The sequence below is a fragment of the Cyprinus carpio genome, chromosome B11, assembly GCF_018340385.1.
Source record: "Cyprinus carpio isolate SPL01 chromosome B11, ASM1834038v1, whole genome shotgun sequence".
NCBI classification, from domain to species: Eukaryota; Metazoa; Chordata; class Actinopteri; order Cypriniformes; family Cyprinidae; genus Cyprinus; species Cyprinus carpio.
Genome location: NC_056607.1, coordinates 7,772,486 through 7,789,319, shown reverse-complemented (window position 1 = coordinate 7,789,319; position 16,834 = coordinate 7,772,486). Strand labels below are relative to the sequence as shown.

The 16,834-nt window shown below is 35.0% G+C and overlaps 1 protein-coding gene across 2 annotated transcripts in view; it reads right to left on the bottom strand.

Moving 5' to 3' along the window:
• Positions 1-10,407, bottom strand: part of LOC109093200 — a 24,144-nt gene extending 13,737 nt beyond the window's left edge. The window contains exons 1-8 of one of the 2 annotated variants that reach the window (XM_042733719.1): positions 8,708-10,407; positions 8,370-8,468; positions 8,156-8,282; positions 7,521-7,617; positions 7,227-7,283; positions 3,734-3,764; positions 2,592-2,663; positions 1,704-1,890 (exon numbers count right to left, since the gene is read on the bottom strand). In XM_042733719.1, the coding sequence (XP_042589653.1) occupies positions 1,704-1,876 (173 nt within the window). In that variant the 5' untranslated portion in view covers positions 1,877-1,890; positions 2,592-2,663; positions 3,734-3,764; ... (3 more) ...; positions 8,370-8,468; positions 8,708-10,407. Of the gene's footprint in view, positions 1-1,703; positions 1,891-2,591; positions 2,664-3,733; positions 3,765-5,305; positions 5,594-7,226; positions 7,284-7,520; positions 7,618-8,155; positions 8,283-8,369; positions 8,469-8,707 lie in introns of those variants that run through there. The other variant, XM_019080754.2, reaches the window with a different exon arrangement.
• Positions 10,408-16,834: the final 6,427 nt, after the last annotated feature.

Here is a 16,834-nt window from a genome sequence, read left to right as displayed (position 1 = left end):
TCTGAGAAAATAAAAAGTTAGATTTTAAGGTGTCCTTGTTACAGTGGAATAATTATATATTTAAGTACTGAGTAATCTTAATAAACTACATGTACTTACTATATGGGTGCACTCTTAAAAATATAGGTGCTTAAAAGGTTCTTCACAGCAAAGTTATAGAAGAACCATTTTTGGTTCCACAAAGACCCATTCAGTCAAAGGTTCTTTAAAGAAACATCTCTTTCTTACTTTTTTATAATCTGAAGAACCTTTCGCCACAAAGAACCTTTTGTGAAACAGAAAGGTTCTTTAGATGTTAAAGGTCCTTTATGGAACCATCTAGACAAAAAGGTTCTTCTATGGCATTGTAAAGCACCTTTATTTTTAAGATCTATTTTAATTATGCATGTTTTATTGTTATTATAAGTACATCTAACGTGTACCAAGAACACCTTTTAAAAATAAAGTGTTACCCAGATTCCATATCTGTTTTAGTTTGGTATTCTACCAATTCATGTTTTCATGTCTCTCATTTTGTAATCTAGTCACGCTATTTTTGCTGTTTAGTCATGCTTCCTGGTCCTTTATAGTGTCATTTCTTGTTTCTTCTTTAAACAGATTATGTGAAACTTGACTGTGTCAACATGCACTGTTTGTCCACACTGGAGTGCAACACGCACAGCAGCCCTTAAAAGTGCTGTATTTGAGTCTAAAGTATATTTGCCAATGTGATGCGATGGTTTGTTGTTTATATACCGCAGCACAGTACGAATACTTCGGGTGTATGGACGCGAAAGTGAACGCGGCAAAAATTAAGATGAAAAAGTAGATTAAGGGTGCGTTCACACTTGTAGTTCAGTACTCTTGGTTTGTTTGGTCCAGACAAGTTTGGTACGCTTAGCGTTCACACTGGCATTTTTACAGCAAACCTAAAGCCAGAATGTGTCTACACATCCAAAAAAAAAAAAAGTTCAAAATTGCCATGTTAACATAAATATACGGTTCATGTTGAAACATTTGAATCTTATGAGTTCTATTAATAGACTTTTTTTCCCCGTCCACCTTCCATATTTCCTGGATCTTTATTTATTTCATGTGTCTTCTCATGGGTTTATTGTCTTTTTACCTTGTTAATCAGTTTCTGTCTTTTTATTGGTGCATGTTTATTTGTTCCAATTCATTATTAGGTGTTGTCATGTGTTTCCCCATGTCCAAGCCCTCAGGTTTGCTATACTTCCTTGTTATAATTGTTCACTGTAACCGCTGTGTGGTGTGGTTTGCCAAATTATAAGTTTACTTGTGGTTTATCTTTGTTTAGTTCTGAGTATTTGTGTTTGATCCGATTCCAAGAGAATGTACTTTTTGGGCTAGTTGATAAAATTGTGAGAGAAAAAAAAAAGATATTAAGATATTAACTCAGAATTGTAAGATATGGACTCAGAATTCTAAGAAAGTCTGAGTTGTGAGATATAAACACAATTCTAAGAAAAATCTAAATTGTAAGATAGGAGCTATCAATTTAGAGAAAAAACAATTGTGAGATAAAAAGTTGCAATTCAATTTTTTTTTATTCTGTGACAAAACAAACAGTTCTCAGAATTAGAATTGTGAGATAAGTTGCAAATACCTTTTTTTAATCTATTTATTCCATGAAAACTGGCTTCCATATGTTTTTATTTTAGTGCAGACATAAAAAAAGAAGCGTATTTATGAATATTACTCACTTTGTATGAAGCTTGCAGGCATCCAGAGAGGGTTTGCTGGAGAATGTGCCCTTCCCACAGGGAACACATGGTTTATGGCAGTGTGTGACATAATTGTTTCCTCTTGTACAGTAAAAACCTGGTTTACAGAAGCACGATCTATTGCTGTCCTGAGTGCATGGAGTAACTTCCATCTCATTTTTTTTCTCTGTTTCCACCCAAATACACAAAGACACAGAGAGCCATCAATGAACAAAAAAAATCTACAAAAACATCCAAACATCTTATCTACACATTTTTTTCCCATTCCACTGCACACTGCATTTTGCATCACTTTTAAGACACATTACTCTAAAAATGCATCAATCAAATTAAAATAAGTTTGCTTTTCGTCAAACACATCCATCGTGCATAGAAAAACAATGGAAAAGGAGCACAGTGAAACGCAAAAACGTCCTGTGTGAACAACCACCAAGAGGTCAACATGAAACTACCTATATATACTTTTTTAATACACATTCCCAGTCTTGTAGTGCAAGATTCATAAATTTTTCCCTGTTTTACATCACGTGAAAAGGCATATTGACTGAAGCGAAACTGGGTTGATTTTATCCAGTGCAAATTAATTGGATGATGAAATGTGGGTATTTCCAAATTTCCTCTCCCAAAAATCCTTGGCTGACATCAGATGAAAAAATAATCTTGTTTTAGAGGCAATTTGCCGAAACAAATATGAACTTTTACTTCTATGTCATAATGTGCTCTGATGAATCACACACAGTAAGAGCAGGAATGCGTGTGAAGCAAGTAATAAGAAGGACAACATAAATCCAGAATTCAAAACCATCCTGTGTCATTTTCAAAGCTCACTAATGCTCAAATGCTGGGAAATGTCATGCAACTACTAACCAGAACATTCTTCAGTGCAGCGTTCACATCTCGAGATTCCCTGTCTGGATTCCAGGTAACATCCGTTATAACCTAAGTGTGGAACAGAATGCAAACAATAGACATCAAAAGCAAACTCATATCTTCATGTGACATACACAACTCTAGCTGTGCAAGAGTAAAAGTACTTGCAGCATGATTAAAGGAGTTTTGAATTGACTGGTGTCTGATTTCGAAGTACATACTCATACACAAATTACAGACATTTTGAAACTTGAGGGAAAAATCATTTAGTTAAAGGCTGAGTAAAAACTCCCTTTGCGCAAGATTCTAACCGAGGGTGCAGTCATTGGGTCAGTAAGGGGCATGAGTAGACGATCTGCTGTTTGTAAATGCTGCTTAGGTTTTAAAAGGAACAGATTGACTGTGTTTGATTAACTCATCTGTCACTTTTAACCTAAACATTGACCGGCAGCATGATTTTCAGTTTCACATGCAAGTTTGGGTATTGCACAACTCATCACAAATGCTCCAAATGATTTGTTAAAGTGTTTGGAATGGTTGCTAGGTGGTTACAAGAGTCCTCCTTCAAGACTTTTTAAGGTTTCATTTGTCTAGTAATGCTTACATTCAAATACACCATACGTGTAGTATTAGAGTATGCGATACAAAATTACATGAAACTAAATGAATGGTTAAGGAACTAACCATAGCTTCTACTATGGGTCATGCTTCATGCTTAATTTTCTTTAGACATTACGCATAACTGAATGGTTAAGAAGCAGTGAAGTAATAATTTCTGGTGAAACACCCTCAGAGTTTTCATTTAGCTCAGAGGATAAGACGTGTACATATAAAGATGGGTTAAGACTTAAGGTTTAGAACCAAAAATGGCTCTTTTTGGTTCACTGGAATTCCAAACCTTTTTGATTTTAAAAAATACATAAACATAAGATCCAGCTGTTTAAATTCCATTGGCATCATTCAGCCTTAAAAGAATTCACATGTAGAGAGGATTATATCACCTTCTTCATTTCTCATATTTTAAACTAATGACCTAAATATATGAGTCACTGAATACTATTGAAATCGGTGGACAGTGGGTTGTACTTCAGAAATATGCTGGGTGTGACGTGGAGGAAATGGAAGTGGTATAAACTTACCAATAACCTTGACGTGTAGAATTGTAAAACTCTGTAAAAGGAAAACAACAGTTAAAATTTTAGACTTTTCCGATCTGAGAAGTAAAAGTTAAATAATGTCTGAATCTGAGACCTCTGGCTTGTTTTATTCTCTTGGGAAGGAGCTAGTTAACCAGTGGTTCTTTCATCGCTATGTTTTGGTCAGTTTTTGGATTGCATAATCAGTTCAAAAACAAGTAGGTAAGTTTGACTCTAAATGAACTCCAAGGTAGCTCCAACATGTGCTTTGGACACGTTAAATAGTATTTATGGAGAAAGGTGCATTAACTTAAAGGGTGTGCATTTTAAAGAGCATTTGATGGCAATAAATGTTTGTTTTGGAGATTTGTCAACCTGTTAGGCAACCTTGTTACAGATGCTTTTAACCAGAGTGTTTTACAACTAAAATCCATCACCTGATAAAAGCAAGGGAGTTAAAGATGAGTCAAAGGTTGTTTAATCACAAAAACAGCTAGCGTCCTTATGTTTTTAACACTAAGGTCAAGGAAAAATGCCAGTGGGGGACAATCTGAATGTTTTTACTGCGTTACTTAATAGCACAACAGGAGGGCTGACAAATTCATGTATGGACGTAATCAGTTTTTGCGCCTGAGAACAAACAGATAAGAGACAGGTCACAAAATGGAAATTTCTCAATGCAAAAAACACCCACAGAGAACTTCTTATCAAGTTTGCTTTGGTCACCATGGTCACTACACAGAACACCACACAAAATGTACAGGGAAACAAGCTGTGTTACAAAGAGACACGGTGGGTGGGTTGCTTCTGCATCGGGGATCCCTTCATGTTAAACTGAATGTCGATTCTGTCAGGGCTGACCAGACCTCAGCTGATGGGTTTTGAGATTAGATTTGGTCATTTTGTGATTAAACCGAGGGCAGAAATGAGTGCAGACGGTTACTAGTAATCGCCATGCTTTATTGTCCTCTTACTAAATTGGAAATTCTTTTGTGACTAAATTCTAAAGTGAAGCAAAAAGGATAAAGCATCAAAGGGTCAGTGTGCTGAAACCGAGAAACTGCTTTTTCCATTAAGTGCCTCTTTCATTTTATTCACTGTCACTGAATGTTGTTTACATAATTGATTAAAACGAATTATTTAATGTCATTAAACACCACAAAAACGGCACAAAATTGTCTCAAAACCTAGTGAGTTATCCAAACCGCAATTTATTTAGACATTAAACAACCAAAGCTCTTAGGAACACGTTCCTGCCCCTAAGCAAGAGAAATTTAGACTTTAATGGTTTTTGAGGATTCATTATAAATTCCTCCTATTATTTTCTGAAAAACTACATTATTAAAGACTCCTTGTGGAATTTAAAACGCTTGTTCTGTGGCATCAAGCTGTCAGGTGTTTTTGGCACTAATTGGAACCTTTATTTTGAAGCCCACTTAGTCCTTCGACACGAACAGAGTTGTAATTAATGCGAAACCCACAATAATAAAAGTCCCTTTATAAGACATCCGTGATAAATTAATACTAAAGCAAAACGACTAGTAGAAAAATAATAATAATAAAAGACACACTCACCAGATAAAACAGCAAAATAAAAGTGTTTCTTGTTGAGGTAGATGGTGTCATGATTAAAGGCAGATGCAGATGCTGAGCGATGCAGTAAAAAAAAAATGTCAATCTGTTTGGTGCCTTTATATTTCAACGCGTGGGAAGATAGGACTGGGAGGTGCCTAAAATTATAACTGATCAACAAATATAAAAAGCAGCACGTCCATAGTAAGTGTAGAAATTCATAATCTTTTACAACAGATAAAAGCTTTTCATTATGTGCATTCCTTACCCTTACACATTTAAAAGCATTCATTTAATAACAGTGTTAAATTAGCCATTAAGTTTAAGAACCTGTAATGAACATTTAAGACTTTCAAAATGTGCATAGTATACATTTATATATGCATTAAGTTCATATGAAGTGAATTATTGTAACATTTTAATGTGCATTTAAACATTTGTATTTACAACTTGTGTGTAGTATTGTGTCTAGCTTACATTACATTAATGTTTTATTGTTCAGTTAACATTAAGAGACTCACTGTTAAAACCAGATTATGCTTTTCTTATCTTTTTTAAGATACAGAAGAAAAAAAAAATATTCAATTTCATTTATTTATATAAAATTTGACATTTTATCTTCAAGTTCACAAAACAAGCGGACATTACCATTAGTAGTAAGAGGTCAACAATTCACACATTCATACAAAATGATTCATGTTTTCCATAATTACACATACAAAAAAAAAAAAAAAAAAAAAAAAAAAAACTGTGCACAAGCACTCATTTGAGTAAATCCAGAAAATCTCCTGGATGCAGAAACATTCATGTGCGGCTCCGGTTTGTACGTAACTTTTGCAATCAGTCAAGAGCGTAAGAGGGGTTCTGTGAGGTTCTGGCCTCTTTGGGTCTGAATGCTGAAAGTGATACCGTGGCAAACAAACTACATTTTAAAAGCTGGTCAGAATGCGGGTGTCTCGATGCATTGGGCAAGAATGAATCCTAAAAAAATATGAACGCTAATTAAAAGTTACCAAAAATACAGAGCTGACACAAATCATTCATAGAAACCAACTGAGATGAACAGCTACGAACATATGAATAACACAAATGTTATATCTAATCTACAAATGAATAGCTTCCAGGCCTTTCCTTGATTTTCTTCTACACTATCATGTGCAACACATATGTAATATTAGTAGATTGCAATGAAACAAACATTACAGAATTGACACACAAACTTTCCATGAGAGCTGAAAGACACACATCTCAGGTTTACGTACTGTTCTTGTGCATTTATTTTTAATCATCTCTTCTCCCCTTTTTGGCCCTTGCTTCCCCCGTTTAGTTCATTCTTTTTGTTGTGGTTGTTTCTAATTTTTCTTTTGTTTGTTTGCTAGTGCAAGGTTGCTGTCTTGTTCGTCACCTGTTCCGTTCGGTGTATTTAAACCCTCTCTTTGTTTCAATCCACTGTCTGTTCTTCTGTCATCGGAGCAAGAATGATCTAATCGCAGCAGTACTTATCAATCCAAAAAAATGTTGAGCTAAAAAATAAACATGCAGCAATTCAGGTGTGCATAGATGAGAACACAAAGAACCGAAACGGAGGGTTTTCAGCTGTTGGGATTTCAAAGGAAAATGCTCAGATTTCTAAAAATGATTAGATTTTTGTTTGTTTATTTGTTTGTTTCAGGGTTCCTGGGAAACTACATTTTCAGATTATCTTTTATCTGATTTGAAAACTACCCTGATACCTGACTTAAAACCACTTTAGCCTTTAAAGCAGGTTCATTAAAAAACAGACATTAGCAGTAATAAAATACATATTATTAAATCTACAGATTTCATAAGAAGTGATATTGAAATGGCAATAATAACTGACAAACTGCCAAGTATAAATATGTAGAAGGGGCAACTTGGACTGTGTTCCCATATAATGTCTCACCAGTTCATGGTCAAAGTCAGACTTCAGGATGGGATTGGACCATCTGGACAAACAGTGCTGCAAAATTCATATTTGCATGTTTAAGGTTTTGAGAATAACAATTATCAAGAAAACTAAATACTACTATATATTCAAAGTACTAAAACTGTGAGCTAGCCATTAACAAAGCTGCCACACACATTATTAGTCAATGCGGTAATCTTAAAAGTCAAATATCACCAAAATAATTGGTCTGCTCGATATATTTCACTCGGGAAATCAGTGTTAAAGCTGATTTGACTATCTGAAACTCACTGAGGACAAACCCAGGTTGTCAGAGGGATCAAAACTGCAGCGGCGATGGCCTTTGTATTAGTACGCTGGCTGCAGAGTTGAGCGAGGAATACTGACCCTGAAACAAATGTATAGAGATTGTCAGAGATGACACGGATTCTCAAAAGCGGTCACCCAATCACACACCAAATAAAATAAAATAAACAGAGCTAAGATATTGGAAACTACAATCTATAATGTCTATAGATCCTCTGAACTATTTTATACTGGACTGGCACAGCACAGTCTAAAATAAACATTTTGTTTGAAAACAAACTACATGAATACAAAAATTCTATCATTTATTTTGCTCTCGTGCTCAAAGAGGCTGCATTTATTTGATCAGAAATACTGTAAAAACAGTAATATTGCGAAATACTGATTTCTACTTGAATGTGTTTTGAAATTTAATTTATTCCTGTGATGCAAAACTGAAATTTCAGCATCATTACTTCAGTCTACAGTGTCACATGATCCTTCAGAAATCATTCTAATATGCTGATTCACTGCTCACAGTATGTTTAAAGCATCCTTTCTCTCCCCCAAACTTCTGAAATGTAATTTATGAATAAGTGGGCACTAAAAAAAAACCATAAGAAACACTTTGACATATGCACCTGATTAAAGCAGGTTCTCTTTCAGTATGAGGGTGTTTAGATTTGGGCATCTTGGACACTGGACGGGCTGCCTGTGCATCCAGCGGAGCGGCAAACGGTCGACTGTTTATTCTGTAGCAGAATGTGCCTGTGGACCAAAGGCAAAGGGAAAATCAAGTGAATTATCTGGTACACTCATGACGTAAAAAACATGTCAAAGCAATGTCACGCCAACCCAAATCTGCAGATCTCTTAAACTGATTTGTGTCTGCAGGTGTCTGCAGCTCTTCACTGCCAAGCGTGGAAAGATGCAAGATCAGCAACAGATGGAAATCTGTGGGAAAAAAAAAAAAAAAAGCATTTGCATGATTGAAACATCTTTTGCCATTAAAACATCTGGCAGAACTAAGCATAATATGGGGGAGATATAACAGATTTAAGCTAGACTCCCATGCGTTCACCACGGTTAAGGGACATCAGACGGAAGAACGAAGGTATCCTTCACTGCTTTATATCAGAACTCATTATCTACCAGGTCTTATTGAGAAACAAATGACAAAGAAAGAGACCGACCCTGAAAAGAAGCTGTGGATGCACTCGTCTCTGGTCTTGACAGAACTGCTCCGAACGATATTCAAGAGAGCTTTCAGCGTAGTAGGCTTAAAGACAAATCAAAAGGTAACCTTCAGGTTTCCAAAAAGCACCTGGATGGAAACTGTGGTGTCTTCCATTTATGCAAATGTAAAAAAAAAAAAATCTGGTACACTTGAAATGAAAACACTATGGTTAAACTGTAGCAGATGGGGATTTCTTTCTGTGTAGGTGCTTTTTCACTTCTTTGGAAATCATTATAAACCATCAGATCTCCATTAGATTTTGTACACTTAGTTTCTCGACTGTATACTGGTTACCTGGCGCCATCTAGCAAATATGACTCAAGCTGACTAAAGGTCAACCGTACAGGAAAACGGAAAAAAACACGTTTATACCTGATGGCATCTGCTGGCATCGGTCGGAGTTTGTTTTCCACTATCTGTGTTTGACAGTGTTTTGATATGACAGTTATTTTTCAGAAAATACTAAATCCAACAGCCAAATTCTTTGTTGGGCTTAACAGACGAATAGTATCCATCACTGACATTTATGCATTTAGCAGACCCTTGCGACTTACAGTGCATTCAGGCTATGCATTTTTTTACCAGTATGTGTGTTCCCTGGAAATTAAACCCATGAGCTTTCGCGCTGCTAACACAATTCTCTAGCACTGAGCCGCAGGGACAGTCAGTAGACTGACGTCGCAGCATCAGGAGGTGCGAGCTGCAGATCTGTTCAGCATCAGTCTCACAGATCTGCTCCGTCCGCTGCATCTTCCAGTAGTGTGCTGTAGGGGCTCAGTTCTGATCTTTTGCTAGGTTTGGGTTTACGGTGGTCCAGCGTGGGCTCTTCACAATCTCTAGGATGCTGTTCGTCTGAAGATACAAAGACATTTTATCAGCAAATATTTTGTCCAACATATACACCGTCAGTCAGCTGATAGAAAATCAACACAGTATGTCAAAGACAAACAGTTTAAGTGCTTTAAATTGTTTTGTTGTTGTTTATTTCCTACATTAGCATCTGTCTTGTTTAATCATACTACCATGATTTACAGATGACACTTAGGCTACTAAAATGTATATAGCAGATGTTACATTATTAATTCAATAGTAGGTTATTATACAGTTATAAAGTTATAAACACCACATCACTGTGCATTGAACACGTCTCACAGTATTAATTTGTATATTCTGATCTGATTTTTGACGGTGTTCGCTGCTGTTTTTGGTGTCGGTAGTGAAGCTCCAGCACGCGGCGGCTGCGCTCCGCTTCTCTCCGTTAAAGGTGCTCGAGGCGGGACGCTTTCTTCGCACAGCGAGCTGTGACTTTTGTCCATCTTATCCGGACACGAGGGTGTCAGCTGACGCAGTTTGTCAGTTTGTTTCTCGGGTTTATCTTGTAAATATTAATTCTGCTTTCGCAGAGCGTCGATCTGCGCGAACGCCGCCACGCCGTCGCCATAGCAACGAGTTAAACCCCAGCACGCGGATCAAACTAAACACACAACACGTAGCTAAATATTGGTTTGTTTATTTAAGCACGTTGTGTAAATTATGAAAAATATATATATATATAAAAGAACAAGAGACTGTAAACTTCCGCCACGAGAGTAAACGGTCAAAATCAAACAGTAACGTTACACAGAAAACTCATAGCTCCGGACATTTCCCACAATGCATCTGTGTGATGACCACTGGGTCTATTTAAAGGGACAAGCACCTCTTTCTATCCATCTAAAAAATTATTAGATTGCCGTTCAGAAGTTTGGGGTCACTAAGATTTTAATGTTTTTTAATGAAGTCTCTTATGCTCATCAAGGCTTTATTTATTTGGTCAAAAATACAGAAGAAAAAAAAACAGTAATATTGTGGAATATTATTGCAATTTCTAATATTGGTTTCCTATTTTAATATACTTTAAAATGTAAATTATTCCTGTGATCAAAGCTAAAATTTAATAATAACAACTCTAAAAACAATTTTCAAATGCTTTTTTGAGGAAACAGTCATACATTTTTTTTTTAATATTTTGGTGATTCTGTGATTCTGTTACACTTATTTGGAAACTGTGATACTTTTTGAATTCTTTGATGAACAAAAAGTTAAAAAGAACCACATCAAAACAGAAATCTTTTCTAACAATACAAGTCTTTACTATCACTTTTTATCCATTCAACACATCCGTGTAACACTTCACATTTCAATTTTCAGACCACATGGAGCAAATGCAGAAATGAAAAAATGAAACCAAACATTCATTTCTTCTTTTTTTTTCAACTACTTCATAAATTGGCATTTTATTTCCTTTTTTTTTTTTAATTTTCCTTTTGCAAAACTGTGACTTCAGAAAAGATCATTTGAATAAATTAAATCTAAACAATTTTCTATTTTTCCATTTATTTCTCATACAATTTGCGCTGTGGGCTGTATACCATTAGCGGCGTTATGCAGATCTCCCCACATACTGATGTAGAGATGTGGGGGCGTGTTAGAACGAGTCGTTTCAGGGGGGCGTGGACGAGTCTCAACTTTTATAAAGAATCTCTATTTAGATTTTAGTCTTTGCAACTTCACAGATCTCTTTATGCACCAAGAGCTTGTAACACTCCAAAGAGAAAGGAAAAATTGAAATCGCATCATATGACCCCTTTAAACATCTGCAGTAACAGCATTCTAATATTGCATAATATAAAACATATATAATAACCATGTTTGTCCCACAAACCATGCCCTACCACACATTTTTCGAGTGACTGAAGTACTGTCCCACATTAGGCTAATCATACTGTCCCACTTTTCTGAACCAAATCCTAAAGCGGGACACTGGGAAATTTGATAAAAATATAACATATATAGTTTATACATACAAAGTTATACTATATTTTGATGGCCATAATTAAACTATATTTTAAATGTTTATAATTCATTTATCCTCCTTAATGTCAAGTTTGTCCATACTCTATGTCACTGACCTTTGGGTGGTCTTCACACAATGTGCTTCCTGTCTGATGATTGCTCTGCCCTCAGATATGACGGGACATCTGAGAGGTCATGTGATTTTGATGACATGATACCACAGCTTTGGCTAACCCAGAGTTTCACTGGCCTTCATGTATTTATGGGGGAGCTACAAGTCTGCATAAAATGTAATTTAACACTAAAAAGATCACAAATCAATTTCAAAACACCCTAGTTTTATATGAGAGGAAATCGCTTCACGTGAAACTTGTTGTGTTCATATTCTGGGTTCTTCTCATGTGTATATAGTAGGCTATGCTTTATTAATAAGGTTGATGCTTTGCTTTTTTAATTACTGTCTTAATGCATTAAGTCATATTAACCTTTTTTAAATAATGGTTTTCAAAGGGAGGAAAACGCTGACAGTTTAGAGTGTAGCGTTCATATTCATCTGGTTTCCTGTACCTATACTTTATAAATACACTGTATTAATAAATATACAGAGTTTGGGCTTTTAAATTTATACCACTGCCTTGTCTTTGTTCATTGAGCCACGTGTTTTCTTTAGGTTTTTAGTGGGGCACAAAACACTTGACGTGCAATTTAGCACAGTTTGCTTTCATGTTCTGGGCTATTCTGCTTGTCTGTAAATAGTAGCCTATTATTAATAAGGTGTGTCCTCCAGTGTTACTGTTTTAGTAGGACACATTAAGCCAGGTTAAGCATTTGTGAAACAGTCTGCAGCACGCTAATGGTATACAGTCCACAGCGCAAACTGTATGAGAAATAAATGGAGAATATAATTTTTTTTTTAGATGTAATTTATTCAAATTATCATCTGATCACAAAAAATTAAATAAAATGGCAATTGTTCATTTATGAAGTAGTTGTAAAAAATGAATGTTTGGTTTCATTTTTTCATTTGCTCCATGTGGTCTGAAAATTGAATTGTGAAGCATTACACGAACCAATCATCACAGGTCCCAAAACAGCACAACTGTTTCAAACACTGATTATAAATCAACATATCAGAATCATTTCTGAAGGAAGGAATGATTTCTAATAATGCTGAAAATTAAGCAAGAAAACAATACTTTTTAAAATCTATTCAAATAGGAAATATTGAATTCTAATTTTAATTTTGTTGTAAGTTTGTTAAGTTTGTATTTTTAAGCGAAGGCTTGTGAGCATAAAAAACTTCATTAAAAATATTTCAAAAATCATAATAGATATCAAAATGTGTGTGGCTGTGTATAACACACACACACACACACACACACACACACACATTACAAAATATTATGATTTAAAACGTCATTAAAAACATACATATATATATATATATATATATATATATATATATATATATATAGGCTACTATATTGTAGGCTACAACACTGCACTCCCAGGTCCGCTTTAAATCTCTCAAATGAATGGACATTTATGTATCCATGTGCCCATTCATCTAGTGTTTTGATCGAGGCGTTCAGCTGGACTGTCTCAGAGCTGTCCGGACATAATGGCAGTAATCAAAGCCCAGCATGTGAGGAGGACAGTAATGACATGGACGCTGTCCCGCAGCGCAGAGCACACTAGTATCTCTCCATATTCAGAGCACGTATCTAATGTGTTCAGAGGTGTCCAGGCAAGTGCAATTTCATTAGACTGACCACTGCACTGTTGTGTTGCATCCCATTAGCGTTAAACAGCGCTGGGCGTGGAGTCGGGTCACCCCTAACCGTAGATATAATTTCTCGCTTCACAGTTTGTGCTGTGGACAATTAATGCGTGCTGCTTGAATACATCATAGCGCATTAATGCGGGATCGTTTAAGAAAAACAAACATGTGGACAAGATGCAAATAGTTGAATAGGGACTAAGAAAACAGTTTCTTTTAAATGTTACAGGGTTACAGTTAAGCTGTTCAGACTCGCAGAGCAGTCGGTTATTTGGACGCAGATTTGTGTAACGTTATTAAATTTTCCAACAGATGGCAGTATTTGGCAAATAAAAATTGGGCTGTTATGCCAATTTCTAAAACTGTTCATGTGTGATGAGAAATATTGAAGAAAAATCTAATTAATATTTTGAGCTGCAAGGTTGTAAAACTGGATTTCTTTAGTCTCATATTGTAGTTATATAAAAGACAGGCTGATATCTTGATATTCCTACAAAAAAAAAAAAAAAAAAAAATAATAATAATAATAATAAGCAAAAAAAAAACTATATATAATATATATATATATATATATATATATATATATATATATATATATATATATATATATATATATATATATATATATATATATTCTTCAAAGTAAATAAATAAATATAGGACCCTGGACCACAAAACCAGTCATAAGAAGCACAGGTATATTTGTAGCAATAGCCAAAAATACATTGTATGGGTCAAAATCGATTTTTCTTTTATGCCAAAAATCATTAGGATATTAAGTAAAGATCATGTTCCATGAAGATATTTTGTCAATATCCTACTGTAAATATATTAAAACTTAATTTCTGATTAGTAATATGCATTGCTAAGAACTTCATTTGAACAGCTTTAAAGGCAATTTTCTCAATAATTAGATTTTTATTTATTTATTTATTGCACCCTCAGATTCCAGATTTTCAAATAGTTGTATTTCAATACAAATACAAATATTGTCCTATTAGCTTATATATATATATATATATATATATATATGTATATATATATATATATATATATATATATATATATATATATATATATATATATATACTGTATATATATATATATGTGTGTGTGTGTGTGTGTGTGTGTGTGTGTGTGTGTGTGTGTGTGTGTGTGTGTGTGGAAAAACATATATGGGAAACTTATATTACTTATATTTACATTTTTCAGTATACTGCAATACATTCATGGATTATGCATATCTATCTATCTATCTATCTATCTATCTATCTATCTATCTATCTATCTATCTATCTATCTATCTATCTATCTATCTATCTATGTACTGTATTATTGAATATAATACAACGTAAAAGTAAATATATAGTCACATATATTCAGTATATAAAAAGCATTATTCTGTAGCCTGTATTTTCCATGTACATTGAATGGTTTAATATATTAATTGTTAATATGTAAGGAAATATATTTTCTTAGAATGCATTGCTCACATATTAAAGATGAATTTAAAGGTGAAGCATTTTAACAGAATAAAAGTATATAGCATGTGAACTTGTCAGAGTGAAAAACCCTGATAAACAGTCGAGTCAAAGAGATAAGATCAGCCAAGGCGGTTTCTGTAGAACAGGTATCCTGATATTGAACAGGCTGATAAAAGAGCACTTTTGGGTCGATTGTTTCTGCAGTGTGCCAGATAGAGGGTGCATGTTATTAAGATAAAACGGATTAGCCAGGTAGACGAAAAGTCTCAAGCCAAGTGCTGTTGGATAAAGCTAGAATGACGAGCTCAGGGTAACAAGGTCTGGAGGAATTATCAAAATCATTTCACTGCTGTATAAAACAACAGTAAAGTGACTGTAATGATGCTAAAGAAAAATCCACAACATGTATTTTCTGGAGAGTGGTCAACCTCTACACAAGAGAATTCACGCACTTCCTCGCATTGCCTTGGTAACATGGGCAGTAATAACAGGTTAGCAGGCGCCTGAAGTACAGCATAATTATTTTGTTGTGCATGTGATTAAAAGTGCTACCGCAAGGCACTTTTGGAAAGTGCAGCTTAGTGGTTAAAGATCTTGGCTAATAACCCGAGTGTTGTGGGTTTAGACCCTGAAACCTTGAGTAAAGCACTTTGTTGTACAAGGGAAATTGGAGTCACTTTGGATAAGAAAGTTTTCTGAAATAAAAAGATCAGACATATTTCACTATTTTTTTTAATTTATTTTTTTACTATGTTTTATAGAATCACAACTGTTCAAAGTGCAAGTGAGTGTGTTTTATTTATTTGCTTTGTATACTATAACAGGTGGTTGGAGAGGCTGAAAAATAAAAGGATTTTATTTTTCTGTTTCATCGTGCACCAATAAAACGTTCACAATCTGACCAAATTAAAGGAAGAGTTCACCCAAAAATAAACATTTGCTGAAAATGTACTCATCCAAAATGTCGGTGAGTTTGTTTCTTCATCAGAACAGATGAAAATCTAACTATGTATCATGTGCTAGCAATGGTTTGAAGTTAAAAATGTCTTAATGCTGGATTTGTTTCGTACAAACATGCAGCTTTTTTTACTTCACAAGACGTTCACTGATGGACTGGAGTGGTGTGGATTACTTGTGGATTATTGTGATGTTTTTATCAGCTGTTTGGACTCTTATTCTGACGGCATCCATTCACTGCAGAGGATCCATTCGTGAGCAAGTGATGCAATGCTACATTTCTCCAAATCTGATGAAGAAACAAACTCATCTACATCTTGGATGGCCTGAGAATGTATTCATTTTTAGAAAAATTAAATTTTTGTCTAAACTATTCCTTTCAGAATGTAAATAGGGTCCATTTTGACTTGGAACATTGTTCTTCAGAGCATTTTGACCACTAAGCTTTGAGATTTAAGCAGTAGGATTAGATTTAAGACCAAGGCTCGTTTAAAGGTTTCCTGAGATTATTCATGAGCTAATTGGCCAAACAAAAAGTTATGTTTCGATTACAGGCTGTACTGTGACTGATGGCCTCGCGCCGTCTCCTTGTTTTGCACCTTCTGTTCCTTGCCTGATGAGTTCAATTCGAGCAGTAAATCTCCTGAAGGGAACACAGCGGTCAATCAGCAGTGAAATGAGTGTGTGGTGCAGGGCCCATGAATCTGCCAAGAGCTGCTTGCACTAAAGACAGATCTTCAGCATTGGTGTCGCTCACCTCCAGCATCTTTAACGTAAGCCATCAAGTCTGATTTGTGATGATTTGTTATGATAATTTAACAGTTGTTCATTTAATAGGGAAATGCATTTGGATTACGTGAAACAAACAGGCTCATCTGAACATACATTTGGAGGAAATCATTAAAGGTTCCAAAAGACGGTTTTTGCAATGATGCCATAGAAGAAGCATTTTGGTTTCCTTTTTTCTAAGTGTGAAAAACATTTTAATGATCTAAAGGACCTTTTTCCACGGTACAGAACCTTTTGT